The following is a 25,091-nucleotide window of genomic DNA, read 5'->3' on the forward strand; positions in this document are numbered from 1 at the left end:
GCTTTTATTTCAGTGATTAAGTCAACAGCTGCACCATTGGCCATGCCCCCCACCTAAACCCCATTTTAATCCAGAAAAAGCCCCGCACTGTATAATCCATCACACTCGCAATAGAATAAAAGTGTTAGCACATTCTTGAAATGAGACAATCCAGTTACTGTGTGGTTTTTCCTTTCAACACTGTGAAAATGGCATTTAACAACAAGCACAAATTCCTATTGAAAGATTCATGTGACAGTTTGGCTGCTTCCCAATTCTTTACCCTTTTCCCAAAGTGTGCACTTTTACACTCCACATCATAGATTTAACAATGGTGGAAACTCTGTCTAGCAAAGGATTTTACCAATTCACAATTATTTTAAATCCATGACTGTTAATGTGTGGAAGTGCACACTGGGAGACGGGTGGAGAATCGCGACGCAGCCTTGGATTCCGTGTGCAGAGAATGATCGTGATAACTAGGTCAATGGCTCTTGGAGTACATTCAGACTTCAATTTTAAATGGATGAAATATTAATTCCGTCTCTAAACTATATATAAACAAAATACTTTGGCATGCACTCGTTTTATTATTTATTTTGAATAAAGTGTGTGGACATGCTCTGTAAATTGAATGGGTCTATGTTGACAGGTTTTTGGTCAACTGACACAGAGTTAGTCAACATTGACAAAAAGCACATGGTGTTTGATCGAGAGTGATGTTTGATCTAGGGTTAGTGGATGGCTTTAATCCTCATGTCATACTGACGTGACATTTCTACTGGGATTATATGATGTATATCATTTCCACTAAAAGGAGAGATATGACAGAATAAATAATCCAAGGCTGTTTCTGAATGGATACACCATTTATTATTGTTATGTTTAATACAATATTTAAAACATGACTGAGTCCTTATTTCTTTCTCCCCCAGGATGACGTGCATGCAGACAGTCTGCTAACACAAGACACTCTTGTTAACATTCAATGTTATCTATTAGACACAGTTATAGATATGCAATCTGTTAAAATAAATCAATATAGCTGTATTTATAACAAAATCAATCACGTAATAATGTATAAGAAAAAGAAGAGTTTTGTTAACTTATTAAAAAAACTTTACAGTAACAAATGCCACTTTGAAGCATGTACAGTTGTTTTACTCTGAGTAAAAAGGAGTGAGCCAGCTGTGAGCCCTTGGGACACAGTGGCATGTTAGAAAGTCCATTAGAAGCACAGGGATTGTTAGGCTTTACTGCACAGACCAGGGACACACCTACCCCTGCCCACCTCATCACTTAACCAATACAATCAGCTGCTTGGCATTAGGTGAAAGACTACACTATTTTAAGACAAAAAACACAACACAATATTTTCTAGAGATCAATATTTCCTGCATTGCATATTTGATCGATTACAATGTTTCATATCATATTGCAGCAGAATTCTGAGACCGGTTTGCCGGGCATAACGTTATGACTGTAGTACCACAAACTAAGCTATAAATCAACAAAGAGGTCAGAGTTGTGGGATTCCAAAACTCTTCACCCATGTATGCACATTCCCAGGTTCTACGCTCTTCAGTCAGTACATTTGCACCCCGGAACTTGAATGAGGCAGTGTAACACAGGAGTTAATATGGCTTCTCGTGATTATGTAGTACATTACCTTAGGCTTCCTTCAATTCATTATAATTACTCCATACATTGGTACAAATAATTGTTGTCAGTTTCTTAACGGAATGTCCTGGTGAACTCAAATATTGGTTGATGTGTATTAGGCCTACAATGTGTTAATGAATGTAGGGGAAGTTCTGGAAACCCAGCCGAGGAAGTGACCCTGATGTTATCACAGTAGTAACAAGTAGCACAGTAAATTAATGGGAGCACAGTTGCATTAAGTTGAGCTTTCAAAATTCATTCACTTTCTGAGAAGTTTAAAGATCTGAAACAACACATTCCTCGACTTCGAGCACTATCATGCAATAAGCAAATCAGTGTATTAGTAGTTTCAGAGGACTTTTTCTGGCAGGATTTAATTGCTATTACAGGCGACAGTGGGTCTAGCCATTTGAATAGATCACAAGTTACACCAACAACCCTCTGACCACATTCAGATACTAAACATTCCCATACACTGACAATTCACAATTCTCCTGTCATTAGAGTGAAGTCATTCCAGTTAATACCAACGCCCTTTCATCAGAAAGGAAGTGGGGGCTTCCTTCCTGTCAGTTCTTACCAGGACCTTGGGTGATCTGGGGGTCTGAGCTGGGTTATACCTGGCTCTGTGGTTTAGATGAGTGGGGTCTGAGCTGGGTTATACCTGGCTCTGTGGTTTAGATGAGTGGGGTCTGAGCTGGGTTATACCTGGCTCTGTGGTTTAGATGAGTGGGGTCTGAGCTGGGTTATACCTGGCTCTGGAGCCAATTCCGGGGGTCCAGTTTAGCCCTCAAGTTCCTGAGGCTCTGACGGGCCGAAGAGGGGCGTGAGAAAGGGGTGCCGTCTGACAACTCAGGGCTGTGGCTGCCCTCGCTGGAGCTGTTACTGGAGGTAGAGCTGGAGCAGGACAGGGTGGCCTGGGGGACGCATTGGGCTGGGATGGGGGCAAGGGAGGAGGAGGAGGGGGGCTGACAGGAGCACTGTAACACCCCTCCATACCCCCTGCCCCTGAGGGTGCTGAGCTTGGCGTCCAGGGAGAGGGTGCGGGGGCGGAAGTGTGAGGAGGGGGAGGAGAGGGAGAGGGGCTCTGCCCAGCCACTGTAGCGGGAGCAAGGGCTGGTGCTGCAGGGGCTGTCGCTGTCCGAGGTCAGGCTGGCTTCTGAGGAGAGCAGGCCGGGCCGGGGGCAGCGCAGGGGGCTGTGGGGGAGGCGGTTGTGGGTGCGGGGGCAACCAGGAGACTCCTCGAACAGGGACATCCAGGGAGGAGAGGTCCCCAGCTGGCTCCTCAGCTCCAGCTCCTCCATCCGCCGCGCCAGGATGTCCGTCACCGTACTGATGTCATCAGAGGTGTCAATAACTAGGAGGAACAGAGGAAAGTCATTACTGTGGTCGGACAGACCGTCCTAATAACGCTGAGACAGTGGAATACAGTTCAGAGAGGCTAGACCTAGACTTGGTGATGCTAGTTGAAGGGGGGGGTGGGGTCAGGTTCAATACTGCAGTGTGTGAGTGGACCCCACTGGTACTTCACCTGTCGTTGTAATAGGAGGAGAGCAGAGCACGAATCTCAGCAGACACAGCATTATCCTGCAGCAAGATACCCTCACAGGACGGGATGGTGAGGGGGGCTAGGGTCCAGGGGGGGGGGGCAGGTATGTGCATTGACGGGCAGGGTGAAATAAAGTTGTGATACATGATTTGGGGAATAAATTGATGTGCATAACGCGGTAAAAAGGAGTTCATTTAGAATGTATGAATATTAGAATTCCATTGGAGTGTAAAATTAACAATGATGGGAATAGAATGATAATGGTGGGAAAAAGGGGGGAAATGTAATTTGAGCACAGGAACAAGGGAGAGTGGCAGGGAAGGTGATAGCCAAAAAGGAAGGAATGAGAAACACAAAGAGAGAGAGAGATAAAGGAAGAGAGAGAGAGAGTCAGCACGTCAGAGAAAAGAACACTTCCATCCATTATGCATAGAGGTTGGTTGGTGTGCTAGTGTGGTGGCAGGCAGCTCAGAGTAGAGTCCGATGGAGAGCTCATGCATATGTACCACCACTGTTAGAACAGTCAGAAACACGCATGTGGTTAAGGGGACTATCATCCTCTGGAAATATACTGAACAAAATTTAAAGTGTTGGTCCCATGTTTCATAAGCTGAAATAAAAATCCCAGAAATGTTCCATACGCACAAAAAACGTATTTCTCTAAGATTTTGCCCACACATTTGTTTACATCCCTGGTAGTGAGCATTTCTCTTTTGCCAAGATAATCCATCCACCTGACAGGTGTGGCATATCAAGAAGCTGATTAAACAGCATGATCATTACACAGATGCACCTGGTGCTGAGGACAATAAAAGGCCACTCTAAAATGTGCAGTTTTGTCACACAACAAAATGACACAGATGTCTCAAGTTTTGATGGAGTGTGCAATTGGCATGCTGACTGCAGGAATGTCCACCAGAGCTGTTGACAGAGAATTTCTCTACCATAAGCCGCCTCCAAGGTTGTTTTAGAGAATTTGGCAGTACATTGAACCAGCCACACAACTGCAGACCACGTATAACCACGCCAGCCCAGGACCTCCACATCCGGCTTCTTTACCTGTGGGATCATCTGAGACCAGCCACCCCGACAGCTGATGAAATTGAGAAGTATTTCTGTCTGTAATAAAGCCATTTTTTCCGGGATTTTTTATTTATTGGCTGGGCCTGTCTCCCAAGTGGGTGGGCCTACCCATGGCTGCGCCCCTGCCCCGTCATGTGAAATCTATAGATTAGTGCCTCATTTATTTATTTCTATTGACTGATTTCCTTATATGAACTGTAACTGAGTAAAATCATTGAAATTGTTGCATGTTGTATTTATATATTTTTGTTCCGTATATATTTAAATGTATTTGTTTTTGTAAACCTATTAACCTATTATTAAGCTATGATTTTTGTAACCCTAAACTTATAAACTAACTAACAAATTACTATATGTTCTAGATTTATTACTAATAAATAAAAGCGGAAAGAAACTCAAGTCTAAGTGTCCACAACATATTACTGAATCATATAAAAAGTATTATGGACAATTTGGGTCGCTGTCTTACCCATTTCGTGGTAAAGAGAACCCTGTTTCGATGTGACCAGGGTTGGTTTCCGGGGCGATGGCAGCTCAATCTTCATTAAGTCGTCACAGCACTGCTTCCATTGGCCTGCAGGGAAGAAGGAAACTGTCAGTCATCTTCCAACATCCAATCAACCTGAGAAAACCACTAACGACACATCAGGAGTCAATGAGCACATGAACAAGAGCATATCAGGACCTATAGTGTAGGGTGTGTATGTCTACTCTAGGGCCAGGAGTTTTCCCCTGAGCTCACCAATGAAGAACTCAGGCCCCTAATCATGTGATCAGCCTACTTACTCATGTCATAGAACTGTTGCCAGAAGGCCTCCATCCAGCGGTGTGTGTCTTCACGACTGTCTGCTGAGAGTGTGTGTGTCACCTCCTCTCCTCCATAATGGTTACTGATACAGATACTCTGGGCCTTATTGTGGCGGTCCTTCTCTGACGCCCGTATTCTCGTCTTCTAACAGACCGGATACACACACACACAATCAGCTAATAGTGTTGCATTTGACCAAATGATTCAATAACCCCCCCAAAAAGATGAATTTAAGCATCAAAGCATTTATTTTCTCGTCAACTCACAGTGCGTGAATGCACTTACTGACACACAGAGCAGTGAGTGACATATATGCCAAGTCCACTCAAGTAACCTCAAGCATGAATCTGTCCCAGTTATCAGCTATCCAGGCTGTATCACATCCGGCCGTGATTGAGAGTCCCATAGGGCGGTGCACAATTGGCCCAGCATGGTCCAGGTTTGGCCCGGGGTAGGCCGTCATTGTAAATAAGAATTTGTTCATAACTGACTTGCCTAGTTAAATACGTCCCAATTGTCTCTCATTCCTCCCAAAGTGTGCACATGTTCACTTCCCTTCACTAATTTGAAAGGAAATGACTGGTATAATGGGTGGAAACTTCCTGTAGCCCCTGCCTCCACCAATCCAATGCTTTGGGAAGTAGTAAACGAGTGTACATTTCAGGAGAAAGGAGATATTATTGTGACACCCTAAAGACAGTACTCCAAATGTATTTCCCCATCCCCACCAGTAGGTGGCAGCAGTGCCCTGTTCCGCCTCACTGGGTTCAGCTTGATCCTGAGAGCAGAGCAGTCAGAGCTGCTGATTGATGCATGATTCTACAGAACTGTCTCTGTCTGAAGCTGAATGAGGACTTTTTGCTGTGGGTCAGGGGCCACCAGCTAGCATGCTTTATTGTTTCATGTTGAGAGTGTGCGTATGTGGGACGTTTTTTTTCTCCATCCACTGACCTTATTGATGGAAATGGTAAAAGCCGGCTCTATGTTAGCCTCTACATCCTCTTGCCGGTGGTAACAGAAAAGGTTTGTCCCTTTAAGGACGCCGTAGACGTTTGTCCAACTCTGAGGGTCACCTCCAAACTGCTGTGAGAGATAGAGACGCTAATTAGAGAGAGAGAGAGACATGCCTTGCTATCCTCTCAAACACACACAGACACCCTCACCTTGACCTTCAAGCAGCCGCTCATCATCTGTTGGGTCATACAGTGAGGCTGGGCAGCCAGGCGACAACACACATTGCCGTAGAGAGGCACCCAGTGTGAACACTCCTCTACAGGGAACGACAGGGGGATAGAGAGAGAAAGGAATGAAACATCTACACACACACACACACACACACACACACACACACACACACACACACACACACACACACACACACACACACACACACACACACACACAATAGCAGGGAATACAAGTGTCACAGCTGCAAGGTGAGCCCCGAACAACAGTGGAGTGCCCATCAAACTTTATTACAGCTGTAAGTAAGGGGCAATGAATTAAGCAGCAGCACATGTCATGGTGTCTACTCCCCTGTACACCTCATCATTGGAGTTTTACACAGCACTGACTCCAATTTATTACTATGACCTTGACAATGACTGTCAGACAGCTAACATCGTGGCTGGGAGAGGGAGGGAGACTGGGATAAATGGAGAGAGAAAGACATGGGGAAAGAGGATATCTAGTCAGTAGCACAACAATGCATTCAACCAAAATGTTGTCTTCTGCATTTAACCCAACCCCTCTGAATCAGAGAGGTGTGGAGGGCTGAGAGAGCGAGAGGTACTGAAACAGAGGGAGGGAGAGAAAGAGAAGTCTGACCCATATTTACTGTACATGGATAAACCACATCCCTACTGTGATCTACCGTTGCCCGAGATGCTGAGGTCATGTGTGCGGAAGCTGTCCTGGACGTGTGACAGTGACAGGGTGGTGTGGGCCAAGAGATGGTACTTCGGTCCCCTGTGAACAGAACACATGGCAGAGGCACTGGTGAGCTGTGTGACTGTGGTACTAAATACACACGTCGGTGTCTACGTCAGTGACTTTGTGTGGGTGTTTCGCTGCAGGACTGCATACGTGTGTCTGTATGAATGACTGTACACTACATGCCTAGAAATACGTCTCAGGGTGTGTGAATATCACTAGAGAAGTAGCGTGTGTACACAACATAAACACACTCACACCACTGTGGGCAGAGGCAGCAGCAGCGTGGCTCCTCCTCCGTTGCTGATGGGGCTGCAGGCTCCAGGGTCCATGGCGACGCGGAGCTTCTTCCCTGCCGAACGGCCCAGAGAGCTGCTCAGTTTGCTGGCTAGTTTCCGAGACGTGCTCCCTGTCGAGTAGTCCTCCTCTGAACAGCAGCTGTACATCTCCACGCGCAGCTCAAATCCCGGGCTGGCCTCGCTGCTTGATACGGCAAACACATATGGAGAGATACACAGTTATACGTGCATAGAAATGCATGCACACAGCAAAAACAAATATATACAAACACACACAGTCACACACACCGAAAACACATGCTTATACATACACAGAATGTACACTGAGTGTACAAACATTAAGAACACCTTCCTAATATTCAGTTGCAGCCCCTTTTGCTCTCAGAACAGCCTCAATTTGTCAGCTCATGGACTCTACAAGGTGTTGAACGTGTTCTACAGGGATGCTGGTCCATGTTGACTCCAATGCTTCCCACAGTTGTGTCAAGTTGGCTGGATGTCCTTTGGGTGGTGGACCATTCTTGATACATACGGGAAACTGTTGAGCGTGAAAACCCCAGCAACATTGCAGTTCATAACACAAACCAATGCGCCTGGCACCTACTACCATACTAAAATATTTTGTCTTGCCCATTCACCCTCAACTGGTGAATGGCACACATACACAATCCATGTCTCAATAATCTCAAGGCTTAAACATCCTTCTTTCACCTGTCTCCTCCCCTTCATCTACACTGATTGAAGTGGATTTAACAAGTGACATCAATAAAGGATCATAGCTTTCACCTGGATCCACCTGTCAGTCTATGTCATGGAAAGAGCAGGTGTTCATAATGGTTTGTACAGTCAGTGTACAGTACCAGTCAAAAGTTTGGACACCTACTCATTCAAGGGTTTTTCTTTATTTTTACTATTTTCTACATTGTAGGATAATAGTGAAGACACCAAAACGATGAAATAACACATATGGAATATTTAGTAATCATAAAAGTGATAAACAAATCAAAATATATTTTATATTTGAGATTCCTCAAAGTAACCACCCTTTGCCTTGGTGACAGCTTTGCAAACTCTTGGCATTCTCTCAACCAGCTTCATGAGGTAATCACCTGGAATGCATTTCAATTAACAGGTATTCCTTGTTAAAAGTTCATTTGTGGAATGTCTTTCCTTCTTAATGTGTTTGAGCCAATCAGTTGTGTTGTGACAAGGTAGGGGGGTATATAGAAGATAGCCCTATTTGGTAAAAGACCAAGTCCATGTTATGGCAAGAACAGAACAAATAAGCAAAGACAAACGACAGTCCATCATTACTTTAAGACATGAAGGTCAGTCAATGCGGAAAATGTCAAGAACTTTTAACGTTTCTTCAACTGCAGTCGGAAAAACCATCAAGCACTATGTTGAAACTGGCTCTCATGAGTAACGCCACAGGAAAGGAAGACCAAGAGTTACCTCTACTACTGAGGATAAGTTCATTAGAGTTACCAGCCTCAGAAATTGCATCCCAAATAAATGCTTCACAAAGTTCAAGTAACAGAGACATCTCAACATCAACTGTTTAGAGGAGACTGTGTGAATCAGGCCTTCGTGGTCGAATTGCTGCAAAGAAACCACTACTAAAGGACACCAATAAGAACAAGAGACTTTCTTGGGCCAAGAAACACAAGCAATGGATATTAGACCGGTGGAAATCTGTCCTTTGGTCTGATGAGTCCAAATTTCAGATTTTTGGTTCCAACCGCCGTGTCTTTGTGAGATGCAGAGTAGGTGAACGGATGATCTCCGCATGTGTGGTTCCCACCGTGAAGCATGGAGGCGCAGGTGTGATGGTACATTGCTGGTGACACTGTCAGTGATTTGTTTAGAATTCAAGGCACACTTAACCAGCATGGCTACCACAGCATTCTGCAGCGATATGCCATCCCACATGGTTTGCACTTAGTGGGACTGTCATTTGTTTTTCAACAGGACAATGACCCAACAGACCTCCAGGCTGTGTAAGGGCTATTTGACCAAGAAGGAGAGTGATGGAGTGCTGCATCAGATGACCCGGCCTCCACAATCACCCGACCTCAACCCAATTGAGATGGTTTTGGAAGATTTGGGCCACAGAGTGAAAGAAAAGCAGTCAACAAGTGCTCAGCATATGTGGGGACTCCTTCAAAACTGTTGGAAAAGCATTCCAGGTAAAGCTGGTTGAGAGTGTGCAAAGCTGTCATCAAGGCAAAGGGTGGCTACTTTGAAGAATCTCAAATATAAAATGTATTTTGATTTGTTGAACACTCTTTTGATTACTACATGATTCCATATGTGTTATTTCATAGTTTTGATGTCTTCACTATTATTCTACAATGTAGAAAACAGTAAAAATAAAGAAAAACCCTTGAATGAGTAGGTGTGTCCAAACTTTTGACTGGTACTATATATGTATCAGTTACTGATACAGGATTTCAAAAATATATCCATTATCTACCTTAATCTTATCTATCTTTATCATACAATCATGACATTAAATAAACATGCCCTTATACAGACCAAACAACACTCTCTATATGAAAGATAAGACAGCAAGGCTGTGTTTACACAGGCAGCCCAATTCTGATATATTTCCACTAATTGGTATTTTGACCAATCAGATTAGCTCTTTTGCCAATAATTGTGTAAACGCAGCCTTAGATACAACACAACCCAAATAGGACTTACAACACTATGGTGTTGTCAAAGCAGATGTCGGTGAGTGTCCGGTCCACTATCACCATGTCTGTGTCGTGGATCTCCGCCCCCACCTGGAGCAGACAGAACACTGCACACCGATGCAGCTCTGAGAGAGGTAGAGAGAGAGAGAGGTAGAGAGAGAGAGAGGTAGAGAGAGAGAGAGGTAGAGAGAGAAAGAGAGGTAGAGAGAGAGAGAGGTAGAGAGAGAGAGAGAGAGGTAGAGAGAGAGAGAGGTAGAGAGAGAGAGAGGTAGAGAGAGAGAGAGGTAGAGAGAGAGAGAGAGAGGTAGAGAGAGAGAGAGGTAGAGAGAGAGAGAGGTAGAGAGAGAGAGAGGTAGAGAGAGGTAGAGAGAGAGAGAGAGAGAGGTAGAGAGAGAGGTAGACAGAGCGAGAGAGAGGTAGACAGAGAGAAGAGGGGGAGGTAGGCAGAGAGAGATAGAGAGAGAGGTAGACAGAGAGAGATAGAGAGAGAGGTAGACAGAGAGAGGGAGAGGTAGAGAGAGAGAGAGAGAGAGAGGTAGAGAGAGGTAGAGAGAGAGGTAGAGAGAGAGGTAGAGAGAGAGAGGTAGAGAGAGAGAGAGGTAGAGAGAGAGAGAGGTAGAGAGAGAGAGGTAGAGAGAGAGGTAGAGAGAGGTAGAGAGGTAGAGAGAGAGGTAGAGAGAGAGGTAGAGAGGTAGAGAGAGAGAGAGAGAGGTAGAGAGAGAGGTAGAGAGAGAGGTAGAGAGAGGTAGAGAGAGGTAGAGGTAGAGAGAGAGAGAGAGGTAGAGAGAGAGAGAGAGAGAGAGGTAGAGAGAGAGAGAGAGAGAGAGAGGTAGAGAGAGAGAGAGAGAGAGAGAGGTAGAGAGGTAGAGAGAGAGAGAGAGGTAGAGAGAGAGAGAGAGAGGTAGAGAGAGAGAGAGAGGTAGAGAGAGAGAGAGAGGTAGAGAGAGAGAGGTAGAGAGAGAGAGGTAGAGGGAGAGAGGTAGAGGGAGAGAGGTAGAGGGAGAGCGAGGTAGAGAGAGATAGAGGTAGAGAGAGAGGTAGAGGTAGAGAGAGAGGTAGAGGTAGAGAGAGAGGTAGAGAGAGAGGTAGAGAGAGAGAGGTAGAGAGAGAGAGAGAGAGAGGTAGAGAGAGAGAGAGGTAGAGAGAGAGAGAGGTAGAGAGAGAGAGAGAGAAGTGAGAAAAGCAGCATGTGGAAGACATTTGACTAGATTTCCCCACTTGAGAACTCCTCTGGCACTATCTGCACCCTCTGTGGATGTTTTAAACAGACGGAGGCTACAGAGTAAATGATTGGAGGATTGTGGGTTTGGCTGTCACACTGGCCAGACTGGGAGGAACAACACCAACTCTAGCAGCTGTTGGACTTGGACAGCCGCACTGTGAGAGTCTGGCCTAAGTAGCTTTAAGAGTGTTCTTCACATGCAGCACGGTGTGTGAGTGTATCATTTTACACTAAATGTATTTGGGAGTGTGAGTGTATCATTTTACACTAAATGTATTTGGGAGTGTGAGTGCAGGTGTGTATGTGCATGCATGTATCAAAAGCACACACTCTGTCCTTGCCATCTTGGGCTTCCTTATCTTCCCACTGCACTTAACAACCTGCACTAATTGCCTCATTAAGCTCCACCAAGGCTCCTGTCCCTGGAGTTCATTAGTATGCGTATAGATCTATTAGCTCATGCAGACCTCACCTAGGAGTCGGGTTTCAGACCTCACCAAGGAGTCGGGTTTCAGACCTCACCAAGGAGTCGGGTTTCAGACCTCACCAAGGAGTCTTTTTACCATAACACGTAGCAGTCAATATAAACCAGAACACAGCAGTATCAAAAGAGCACCTAGAACTACAATTACCAGATCCTACGCAGATCCAGGCCTCTTTGCTGCAGTAGCACAGACAAAGACAACAGAACAGAAGAGGGCTGTCTGCGCGGCAGGTTTCTAAGCCCGAGGCCATCATACCCAATCACTTACTGTTGGAATGTCTGCTTGTCAGTGAGCTGCTGACTTTACAGAGGGAAAAATAGAAACGTACATACATTTCAATAGCCGTATAGAAGTTAAGATCTACACGTCTTTTTAAAAGAGCATGAACTGTTATGGTCAAATGTTCAGTGCTTCAGTTCTAATACATTAAGAGTTTTCTTGCCCAGGGCCCAAAGCGTCTCAGAGTAGGAGTGCTGACATAGGATCCGATCTCCCACCTGTCCATGTAATGTTATTCATTATCATCTAAAAGATTAAACTGATTCTAGATCAGCACTCCTACCCTGGGAGGCTTTGTGGATACCACTTTACCCAAATTCGAATCGATTCACATGGCTTCACTCACTCAGTTGACTCACATCACATCTCTTCACACAAAATCAAAGCAATGGATAATAGCACATTGATGAGTCTATTCACACCAGTTCTTGCACACTGACTCCTCACCTCCTTTATTCTTGAAGTACTCTGTGTCTTTCCACATGAGAGGGATCCGCAGGTCTGCAATGACAAAGGACAGTCAGAGTGACAGTGAAATCAGCCACAAATGTAACGTACACACACACACACACACAGAAACACGTACCACACACACACACACACACACACACACACACACACACACACACACACACACACACACACACACACACACACACACACACACACACACACACACACACACACACACACACACACACACACACACACACACACACACACAGATCCCTGATCTTTTATCTCCTCCATCAGGCAGTCACTGTCATAATGCCACTCGGTGTGTGATCTGTGTGTGTGTGTGTGGTGTGTGATCTGTGTGTGTGTGGTGTGTGATCTGTGTGTGTGTGCGCGCGCTTGTGTGTGTATGATGAATTTCTGTACAGTGGATGTCTAGTCTAACATAGTCCATGCTCTGAACTGAGCTTACTAGCTAAATGGCTTCCTGTCTACCCAGTCAATCAATGATAAGTCACAACTTCTGTTCATCAACTCAACAACTCCCTTTGTGTGTGTGTGTGCCCCTCTATCTGAGAGCAGTCCGAAGCAGACAGACAGGCCTCAGAGCCCTCTGTCCTCCTGTCCTCCCACTGAGCCAGCGCAGTTCATCATAATCCTTTAATTACCTATTTTCCTTTCTACTCCCACCCTCATCCTTTTATTTCGTTTAGTTTATTATGATCCCCATTAGCTTTTGCCGAAGCAGCAGCTACACTTCGTAGGGTCCACAAAAAACATGGCAAGTAACAAAACATTGATAGACAAGGAAAGTCACACAAATGTAAAATACAACGATATCCAAACAATGCAACTAAAACATTATACAAACAATACAACAACAAAAAATGATGGGTGTGTTAAGGGAAAGGTGTGCTGCTCTGTTTTGAGCCAGCTGCAGGTTTGCTAGGTCTTTCTTTGCAGTACATGACCATATTACCAGACAGTTATCAAGATAGGACCAAAGCCTGAACAACTAGTACAGTTGACTTTTGTCTAAAAAATATATTGTATAACAGACCACTGCCCATGATAACTGACCATCCAATGTTATACCTAGAAGTTTGGCTTCCTCAACTTGCGCAATGATCACACCCTTTAATGAGTAGGAGTATGTTCACATGCAAACAATAATGAGACTATTGTGGATACTCAGATTAATATAATAGTTTGATTATAACATTTAAATGCTTTGGAAGAAGAACGATTTCTTTAATAATCCTGTTTACATGGACACATCTGAAATCAGGCTACCTGATGGCACTCTGATCAATGCCGAAAATTGCCAATCAAACTAAACGTTCTACCACAGCGACCATGTTATTTTTGGGAAGCATATTTGTTCTGAGTTTCGGACATAATATATGTTTGTTTGTGAAAACTACTTCTAAGACATGTACATCCAGTTCCGAACTCACTTCACTCGCGCTAAAGAGAGAGATTTGAGCTCCCGGTGCTGGCAGATCAGATACACCACTGGAATGCCCATTAAGATGTTTACACGTCCTGATAATTCAAAAGATTGCCCAGAAAACCAGGTGTTTTAATCAGCAGATGCTTATTTCGATTTTGACCGTACGCCGATTAAGATAAGTAGAATAAGGTGTTTACATGACTATTGCATAATCTGCCTACTGACATAATCAGTTGAATATCGAATTATTACTGTGCATGTCAACGTACTAAATATTTTGAATCAAACACAAATTTCAGTGAGCTCACTGGTTTTGGGTGCTGACATGTAGAGTGTGGAATCAGCCGCATACATACTCATTCTAGCTTTGTGTAAGACCAGTGGCAAATAATTTGTAAAAATAGAGAAGAGTAACGTTCCAAGGCAACTGCCCTGAGGGACACCGCACTGTACATATCTGATGTCAGAGAAGCTTCCATTGAATAATATTCTCTGTTTTTTGGGGGGGATAAATAACTCTCCAACCATGTGATGACAGGTGATGTAAAGCCACTGCAAGTTTGTTTTTTCTATTTATAATCAATAACATCAAAGGCTGCACTGAAACCTAACAATATAGCTCCAACTTATTATCCATTACCATTAACCAATCATCAGTCATCTAAGTCAGTGCAGTAGTAGTTGAGTGCCCTCTATACCCATGATGAAAGTGTCATGACACTGGCCTGTGGGTAAGGTTTATGACCCCCCCCCCCATAAATACCTTTCTCCCTTCCCTCTCTCTCTTGACTCTACAGAGGGACTCTTGAATAGCCTTTGTTAAACAGAGTCTGGGAACATCAAAGAAGTTGGGGGGAAATGTACCATATTTTCGTAATCCGACCAGTTGAACATATGCGTTGGTACTTAATGAATATGATGTCAGTTCGGTTGTCATCTGAGACATTCTCATCAATGATAGGATGACAAACTCTACAGTGGAAAGTCTACACAGAGTTATCAGATTCACATGGAATTGTTGAGCAATTTAAATCTTTGAATTTAAAATTATTGGTGAAAAGATTAAATGTAATTTTAGCTTCCAAATGAGAGATTTGGGTTTTCATAAGGTTAGGGCTCTGCTAATCAGTGGCCCGCCCCTGTGAAGAGACATGGGTTATAAAACTATGAAAACACACCCTTCTCCCTCCACTATTTAAAGCCCTTGACAAAAATGTAACCTCCTGTTCCGAGGACGACGGTCCATACGTTAAAAAGGACTAACATGTCAACTACAGAACTAAGCCAACCTCAGCGTGAGCTTTGGTTGTGAATGGTATGAACTTTGAACTCTTATTCACTAAAGAAGTGAGACATCCTAGCCGTTGAGTTAGCAACAGCAGCTGTAAATGTGGGCTAGGAAAGGACAGACAGAGTATCCCGTCTACCACACAACGACGACACTACAACGTATCCCGTTCACCACCAGAGACACTCTTCAAAGGACAAAGGACTCTGTTGGGCAACACGGCCTTCCATCTACCACCAACCTATTGAAGCGCAGCTCAGAGTAAATATTTATTGCATTTTCCTTTTCCAAATGGGCGGTAATTTAGAATGCATAGGATATTGTATTTACGATAGCACAGCTTCTCCCTTTGTTCCTCAGTCTTCCCGCTCTTTCACTCAAACCCAACCCACCAGGGACGTTTTCCTTTATGACATAATTGGTAATCAAGGTATGATTCATTCTGTGTATATGTAATTCTGTGTGATTAGTTAGGTATTTAGTAAATAAATAATTAAACCCAATTTTGTATTGCTGATTCAACTTGTTAGCCAGGGTTCGTGAAGATAACCAAGAATTTACAACTTTCAGATGAGACTGAAATAATGTGACGATTAACATTGACTGCCATTGATGTAAAATATTACTAGGTCTTTAAGAGTTTATTCGGAAGATAACAGCTCTATAAATATTATTTCGTGGTGCCACAACTTTCTAGTTAATTACATTTACATGATTAGCTCAATCAGGTAATATTAATTACAGAGAAAGGATTTTATAGAATAGCATGTCATATCACTTAATCCGGCATAGCCAAAGACACGACAAAAGTCAGTAGTTAACTTGTCTGAAAAATAGCATTGTATTTGGTCAAACACAATCCTCTCCATCAATTTACTAAGAATAGGCAGCAAACTGATTGGGCGGCTGTTAGAGCCAGCAAAGGGTGCTTTACTATTTTTAGGCAGTGGAATTACTTTAGCTTCCTTCCATGCCTGTGGACACACTCTCCTATACGTTTGGTTAAAGATATAGCAAATAGGGGTGGTAATACGGCTCCGTTGGTAGAGCATGGTGCTTGCAATGCCAAGATTGTGGGTTCGAATACCAGGACCATAAATACATTTAAAAAAAAGAAATGCACGCCTGACTAAGTCATTTTGGATAAAAGCGTCTGCTAAATGACATGTAAAAAATGAAACATCCTCTCACGGTCAACTGCGTTTATTTTTAGCAAACTTAACATTTGTAAATATTTGTGTAAATAGTCTGATGATGCTGTGACACACCGCCCCAGACCATGACGGACCCTCCACCTCCAAATCGATCCCGCTCCAGAGTACAGGGCTCGGTGTAACGCTCATTCCTTCGACGATAAACGCGAATCCGACTATCACCCCTGGTGAGACAAAACCGCAACTCGTCAGTGAAGAGCACTTTTTGCCAGTCCTGTCTGGTCCAGCGACGATGGGTTTGTGCCCATAGGCAACGTTGTTACCGGTGATGTCTGGTGAGGACCTGCCTTACAACAGGCCTACAAGCCCTCGGTTGAGCCTCTCTCAGCCTATTGCGGAAAGTCTGAGCACTGATGGAGGGATTGTGCATTCCTGGTGTAACTCGGGCAGTTGTTGTTGCCATCCTGTACCCATCCGGCAGGTGTAACATTCAGATGTACCGATCCTGTGCAGGTGTTGTTACACGTGGTCTGCCACTGTGAGGACGATCAACTGTCAAACCTGTCTCCCTGTAGCGCTGCCTTAGGCGTCTCACAGTACAGACATTACAATTTATTGCCCTGGACACATCTGCAGTCCTCATGCCTCCTTGCAGCATGCCTAAGGCACGTTCACACAGATGAGCAGGGACCCTGGGCATCTTTCTTTTGGTGTTTTTCAGAGTCAGTAGAAAGGCCTCTTTAGTGTCCTAAGTTTTCATAACTGTGACCTTAATTGCCTACCGTCTGTAAGCTGTTAGTGTCTTAACGACCATTCCACATGTGCATGTTCATTAATTGTTTATGGTTCATTAAACAAGCATGGGAAACAGTGTTTAAACCCTTTACAATGAATATCTGTGAAGTTATTTGGATTTTTACAAATTATCTTTGAAAGACTTGGTCCTGAAAAAGGAACATTTCTGTTTTTGCTGAGTATATTTTAACACAGTCTGCTACCATTCTCAACAGTTTCCCATCAATAGCTTTTCCACCTCTCCCACACGGACTTGACCAAAATAAAAACAGCAATCCTCTTCTTTCATTATTAGATCTTTTATACAAAAATATGATGGTTCACTGTTCAATGTTGTCATTTCATGTCTGAGTGTTTCCACTTTAGTAGTGAAATAGTCATTGAAATGATTGGCAATATCGAAAGGTTTTGTTATAAATGACCCATCACCTTCAATGAACGATGGAGATTAATTAGGTTTTCTGCCCATGGTATCATTTAAGGTACTCCAAAGTATTTTTCCATTGTGTTTTATGTAATTTATCTTTATTTGGTAATACAAGTTATTTTTCTTTGTGTTAAGTTTAGTCACAACATTTCTCCATTGACAATATGTCAACCAATCAGCTGAGCAGCATAACTTGTTTGCCACCTCTTTTGCATAATTTCTTTAAACAATAAAATGTTTAAATCCTCACCCCCTCATTCCCTCCCCCCCTAACGTCATCCTCACCCGTTCATTCCTTATCCCCCCAAACCCATTCCTCCCTCTCCCCCAAACCCATTCCCCCCCCCAACCCATTCCTTCTCTTCCCCAAACACAGTCCTCCCTCTCCCCCCAAGCCCAGTCCTCCCTCTCCCCCCAAGCCCAGTCCTCCCTCTCCCCCCAAACCCATCCCCCCAACCCATTCCTTCTCTCCCCCCAAACCCAGTCCTCCCTCCAAGCCCAGTCCTCCCTCTCCCCCCAAACCCATCCCCCCCAACCCATTCCTTCTCTCCCCCCAAACACAGTCCTCCCTCTCCCCCCAAGCCCAGTCCTCCCTCTCCCCCCAAACCCAAACCCATCCCCCCCTAAACCCATTCCTCCCTCTCCCCACCAAACCCATTCCTCCCTCTCCCCCCAAACCCAGTCCTCCCTCTCCCCCCAAACCCAGTCCTCCCTCTCCCCCAAACCCAGTCCTCCCTCCCCCCAAACCCAGTCCTCCCTCTCCCCCCAAACCCAGTCCTCCCTCTCCCCCAAACCCAGTCCTCCCTCTCCCCCCAAACCCAGTCCTCCCTCTCCCCCCAAACCCAGTCCTCCCTCTCCCCCCTTACACCCAGCCTAACCCCTTATCCCACTCACCCTTTAAATTCACCCCTTTCCATAACCCACATACCCTCACCCCTCCCTAGTGCGGGGTCCTCCTTGGGGGGTGGCTAAGAGACCCAGAGACGATCTTGCTTATCATGAGCCTGCCCCCCTCAGCATGACGGACAGCATATGCATGGCATAATAGGAGATGAGACAGGGTGTCAGGGCCTGGGGCTGATGAAGTGGACTACATGAAGCTCTGCTATTGGGTAGACATGCATCTTTCCTTTACATAGGTAAACACACACACACACACACACACACACACACACACACACACACACACACACACACACACACACACACACACACACACACACACACACACACACACACACACACACACACACACACACACACACACACACACACACACCTGGGGCCTACCTGAGATGGCCACCTTTCCTTTACAGGGTAGTCTGTCGTCCGTGGGCCCTGCATCCGCTGACCTAGTAGAGACAGAAAGAAGAGGATGACAACGGAAATTCTAATTGTAAACCCTGCTCAATTGCACACTTAGAACACATTAAACCCTTCACCCTATGGGTATACCTCCATTTATGCGCCTCTAAGTTCCTACCCCGCCCCCTTGCCTTGCCCGTTTACCCTCTGACCTTAGTGCGACCCTCTGCATGACCTGGGCCTCCTTCATCCTCTGCAGCTCTGACATGAAGGCCATGATGCGGATGTTGCAGGTGAGCAGGCTCTTGGAGGCCTCTAGGGCCTGGTCTCTCTGGGAGCAGGCAGCCAGCAGCTTACAGGCCCCGTCACGCATCCGGATCTCATGGTCTATCTTCTTCTGGATGTTACTGTCCTGCAGGCAGAGAGAGAGGGAGGGAGAGATGGGTTAGGACATTTTACTGACTGGAACAGGGTTGGTCTTTGAGTGTGGAGTGAGACTGTAACAAGAGGGTAAGTGTGACAGTTCAATTTAAATGTGACAATGACTGTGAAGAAGAGCGTTTGTGTTTATGGGAGAGAGAGGGCAAACGTGTGTGTGTGTGTGTGTGTGTGTGTGTGTGTGTGTGTGTGTGTGTGTGTGTGTGTGTGTGTGTGTGTGTGTGTGTGTGTGTGTGTGTGTGTGTGTGTGTGTGTGTCTCTCTCTCTCTCGTGGGCCCATTAGTGGAGTGTATCCCTGAAAGCGTTCTGGTGTCTCTGTGCGGTGAGGCGTGGGTCGGTCGGGGCATAGAGTAGTCAGGAAGAAGTTGTAAATATGCCCTTACGCCCTTCTGCCTCCCCTCCGGCACGCAGACACCAAGATGCTTAATCATTTAACATACACACCTGTCTATATAAGATCCCACAGTTGACAGTGCATGTCAGAGCAAAAACCAAGCCATGAGATCGAAGGAATTGTCTGTGACAGGATTGTGTCGAGGCACATATCTGGGGAACGGTACCAAAACATTTCTGCAGCATTGAAGGTCCCCAAGAACACAGTGGCCTCCATCGTTCTTAAATGGAAGAAGTTTGGAAACACCAAGACTCTTCCTAGAGCTGGCAGTCCAGCCAAACTGAGCAATCGGGGGAGAAGGGCCTTGGTCAGGGAGGTGAGCAAGAACCCGATGATCACTCTAACAGAGCTCCTGAGTTCCTCTGTGGAGATGGGAGAACCTTCCAGAAGGACAACCATCTTTGCAGGACTCCACCAATAAGGCCTTTGTGGTAGAGTGACCAGACAGAAGCCACTCCTCAGTAAAAGGCACACGAAAGGCACCAGTGAAACAAGATTCTCTGGTCTGATGAAACCAAGATTGAACTCTTTGGCCTGAATGCCAAATGTCATGTCTGGAGGAAATCTGGTACCATCCCTACGGTGAAGCATGGTGGTGGAAGCATCATGCTGTGGGGATGTTTTTCAGTGGCAGGGACTGGGAGACTAGTCAAGATCAAGGAAAAGATGAAAGGCGCAAAGTACAGAGAGATCCTTGATGAAAAGTGCTCTGGAGCAGGTTAGGAACTCAGACTGGGGCGAAGGTTCAACTTCCAACAAGACAGCGACCCTAAGCACACAGCCAAGACAACGCAGGAGTGGCATCAGGACAAGTCTCTGAATGTCCTTGAATGGCCGAGCCAGAGCCCAGACTTGAACCCGATGGAAAATCTTTGGAAAAACCTGAAAATAGCTGTGCAGCGACGCTCCCCATCCAACCTGACAGAGCTTGAGAAGAATGGGAGAAACTCGCCAAATACAGGTGTGCAAAGCTTGTAGCATCATAACCTAGAAGACTTGACGTTGTAATCGCTGCCAAAAGTGCTTCAACAAAGTAATGATAAAAGGGTCTGAATACTTATGTAAATGTGATTTAAGTTTTTTTATTTTTAATAAATTAGCAAAATCAACGGCAGGAGAGGGAGGGAGGGAGCGAGGGGTAGGGCCAGGAGAGAGAGAGAGGGAGGGAGTAAGGGGCAGGGCCAGGAGAGAGAGAGAGAGAGAGAGAGAGAGAGAGAGAGAGAGAGAGAGAGAGAGAGAGAGAGTGTAAGGGACAGGGCCAGGAGAGGGAGGGAGTGAGGGGCAGGGGTAGGCGAGGGAGGGAGCGAGGGAGGGGCAGGGCCAGAAGAGGGAGAGGGAGGGAGCGAAGGAGGGGCAGGGCCAGGAGAGGGAGAGGCAGGGCCAGGAGAGGGAGAGGGAGGGAGCGAAGGAGGGGCAGGGCCAGGAGAGGGAGAGGCAGGGCCAGGAGAGGGAGGGGCAGGGCCAGAAGAGGGAGGGGCAGGGCCAGGAGAGGGAGAGGGAGGGAGCGAAGGAGGGGCAGGGCCAGGAGAGGGAGAGGCAGGGCCAGGAGAGGGAGAGGCAGGGCCAGGAGAGGGAGAGGCAGGGCCAGAAGAGGGAGAGGCAGGGCCAGAAGAGGGAGAGGGAGGGAGCGAAGGAGGGGCAGGGCCAGGAGAGGGAGAGGCAGGGCCAGGAGAGGGAGAGGGAGGGAGCGAAGGAGGGGCAGGGCCAGGAGAGGGAGAGGCAGGGCCAGGAGAGGGAGAGGCAGGGCCAGAAGAGGGAGGGGCAGGGCCAGGAGAGGGAGAGGGAGGGAGCGAAGGAGGGGCAGGGCCAGGAGAGGGAGGGAGTGAAGGAGGGGCAGGGCCAGGAGAGGGAGAGGCAGGGCCAGGAGAGGGAGAGGCAGGGCCAGGAGAGGGAGGGGCAGGGCCAGGAGAACCGTGACTGCTGCAGTAGAGAGAGAGAGAGAGAGAGCGCCTACATTTTATAATTTTTTTTTTTTTTTTCTTGCTTTTCACACCGGCACAGACACCCACATACACATGATACATACACACATGATAACACACACACTCTACACACACACATACACATGGATTTTGTATTGTAGATAAACTATATATACAACAGTGTGTGGACATCACTTCAATAGTGGATTTGGCTATTTCAGCCATACCCATTGCTGACTGGTGTATAAAATTGAGCACACCGCCATGCAATCTCCATAGACAAACATTGGCAGTAGAATGGCCTTACTGAAGAGCTCAGTGACTTTCAACGTGGCAGCGTCATAGAATGCCACCTTTCCAACAAGTTTGTCAAATGTCTGCCCTACTAGAGCTGCCCCGGTCAACTGTAAGTGCTGTTATTGTGAAGTGGAAACGTCTAGGAGCAACAACGTCTCGGATGCGAGGTGGTAGGCCACACAAGCTCACAGAACGGGACGACTGACTGTTGAAGCGTGCAGCACGTGTAAAAATAGTCTGTCCTCAGTTGCACACAATGCTAAGATCACCATGCGCAATGCCAAGCATTGGCTGGAGTGGTGTAAAGCTCGCCGCCATTGGACTCTGGAGCAGTGAAAACACGTTCTCTGGAGTGATGAAACACGCTTCCCCATCTTGCAGTCCGACGGATGAATCTAGATTTGGCGGATGCCAGGAGAACATACCTGCCCGATATCATAATGCCAACTGTAAAGTTTGGTAGATGAGGAATAATGGTCTGGTGCTGTTTTTCATGGTTCGGGCCCCTTAGTTCCAGTGAAGGGAAATCTTAACGATACAGCATACAATGACATTCTAGACGATTCTGTGCTTCCAACTTTGTGGCAACAGTTTGGTGGAAGGCCCTTTCCTATTTCAGCATGACAATGCCCCCGTGCACAAAGCGAGGTCCGTACAGAAATGATTGGTTGAGATCGGTGTGGGAGAACTTGACTGGCCTGCACAGAGCCCTGACCTCAACCCCATCGAACACCTTTGGGATGAATTGGAACGCCGACTGCGAGCCAGGACTAATCGCCCAACATCAGTGCCCAGCCTCACTAATGCTCTTGTGGTTGAATGGAAGCAAGTCCCCACAGCAAGGTTCCAACATCTAGTGGAAATCCTTCCCAGAAGAATGGAGGCTGTTATAGCAGCAAAGGGGGGACCAACTCCATATTAATGAGTAAGATTTTGGAATGAGATGTTCGATGAGCAGGTGTCCACATACATTTGGTCATGTATTGTATGTGGTACTAGAGTAGTGGCCTGATGGCACACACTTAATGTGTTGTGAAAAGTATTATGACATGTAGTCATGTAATATTTAGTTTTTGTATATAACTGCCTTAATGTTGCTGCACCCCAGGAAAAGATCCTTAATAAATACAAATACAAGAGTGGAGCGTGTAGCTTGTTGTTGACCAATCATGAGTCATCAAAGCGGCATTATAAACTGGGTGGTTCGAGCCGTTAATGCTGATTGACTACAGCTGTGGTATATCGTACCGTTTACCATGGGTATGACAAAACATTTATTTTTACTGCTCTAATGACGTTGGTAACCCGTTTATAATAGCAATAAGGCACCTTGAGGCTTTGATATATGGCCAATATACCACGGCTAAGCGCTGTGTCCATAAGAACAGCTCTTAGCCCGTGGTATATTGGCCATATACCTCACCTGCTTGGGCATTATTGCTTAAATAAGCTACAGCCGTAGAGCCTCGCTCTGTGTGTGGCAAAAGTTTGAAGATATCTACACGAATCAATGGAAGATGGAATTAAAATGACAGAATTAAAAGTTAAAGGAGAAGGACCGCATCTGGATCCGACCAGGTCTGTACGGAACGGCTCTAGCTGTCCTCAGGTCCGTTTGGAACGATCTCTATATTTAAAAAAAAACAGATGCATATCAGGTCCGGATGGGAAAGCTCCAGGTCCATTTTGGAATTTGGACCCATGAAGACGTCTAAAACAAACAAGCACGCACGCACGCACACACACACACACACACACACACACACACACACACACACACACACACACACACACACACACACACACACACACACACACACACACACACACACACACACACACACACACACACACACACACACACACACACACACACACACACACACTCCTGAACCATATTCTTCATCATAGCAGGTCTTTTGACCCGTCTTGTTTCATTTTCACTCATTGCTGCTCACTTGGCAAAGTTGGAGCAAACTCTCCCCACCTAGCGTCCTATCCCTGTGTAATTTGTGCGCCAGTCAATACACTTCTGCTGTGTCAGTGCTGCAATGCAGTTGGAATATCTTATTGCTCAATGAGTCCATTTTCCCCGTCTCTCTCTCCTTGCTCTCCCTCAGGTGATGTCATCAACCTGGGCGACAGGCAGCTAACGGTGCTGCACATGCCCGGCCACTCCCGGGGAAGCATCTGCCTGCACGACGGGGACAACAAGATGCTGTTCAGCGGGGACGTGGTCTATGACGGAGCCATGGTCGACTGGCTGCCCACCAGCCGGGTCAGCGACTACGTCAGTAGCTGTGAGCGCCTGGTGGGGCTGGTGGATAGTGAGCAGGTGGACCAGGTAATGCCGGGACACTATCACACGTTTGGTGCAAAACGGCTCCACCACATCGCCTCGGGGTACATCGACAGAGCCGGCACCTGCCCGGCACGCTTCTCCACATTTGCCTGGAGGACCTTGGCCGGATTGGCGCTACGGGCGTCCAACACACGTGGCATCTGCTAGCCACATGAAGAGGCTGGCACCCCAGGTTGAATCTTTTGCAGAGTTAGACTGGGGGATGTGAATCACCCCCTCAATTAACAGGATTTCCTTGTATTGTCTATTATAAACTGATGTAATCCAATGTATGTTATTTTAAATGATTCATCAAAATGCCCCCATTAAATTACATCAGGCAATGATTGACAGAATATTGAGATTCCCATTATTACAGGATTCATTAAAGACTGGAAAATTAATCTTGTTTATTATGTAATATTAAGATAAATATTAAGTTGTGTGATCGTTGGAATGCTCTTTCCCATGAGGTAGCCTAGTAGTTAGAGCGTTGGATTAGTAACTGAAAGGTTGCAAGTTCAAATCCCCGAGCTGACAAGGTACAAATCTGTCGTTCTGCCCCTGAACAGTTAACCCACTGTTCCTAGGCCGTCATTGAAAATAAGAAATTGTTCTTAACTGACTTACCTAGTAAAAAAATAAAATATGACAGTGTTTCTTAACCCCAGTACCTCGGGAGTCCCCACAACTACTTAAGCTCTTGATCATTAGTTGAATCAGGTGTGCTATCGCTGAGCTAAAACATATTTAAGAAACCATAGGGAGGCCCGCTTGGACTGGAGATGAATAACATAGTTCCCTTAGGGGACACAATGTGACAG

The 25,091-nt window shown here is 45.9% G+C and overlaps 1 protein-coding gene across 1 annotated transcript; it reads right to left on the bottom strand.

Moving 5' to 3' along the window:
* Positions 1 to 2,368: 2,368 nt before the first annotated feature.
* On the bottom strand, positions 2,369 to 23,361 carry LOC120050356 (rhotekin-like). The gene is made up of 12 exons (XM_038996944.1): positions 23,350 to 23,361; positions 19,088 to 19,287; positions 18,861 to 18,922; positions 12,445 to 12,498; positions 10,019 to 10,136; positions 7,272 to 7,496; positions 6,955 to 7,049; positions 6,245 to 6,351; positions 6,033 to 6,161; positions 5,060 to 5,225; positions 4,743 to 4,847; positions 2,369 to 2,998 (listed from the first exon to the last, which is right to left on the bottom strand). Exons 1-12 carry the CDS (start codon positions 23,359 to 23,361, stop codon positions 2,388 to 2,390), a joined length of 1,884 nt encoding a protein of 627 aa, XP_038852872.1. The 3' UTR covers positions 2,369 to 2,387.
* Between the last annotated feature and the right edge of the window lie 1,730 nt (positions 23,362 to 25,091).

The sequence above is a fragment of the Salvelinus namaycush genome, chromosome 1 (genome assembly GCF_016432855.1).
Source record: "Salvelinus namaycush isolate Seneca chromosome 1, SaNama_1.0, whole genome shotgun sequence".
NCBI lineage: Eukaryota > Metazoa > Chordata > Actinopteri > Salmoniformes > Salmonidae > Salvelinus > Salvelinus namaycush.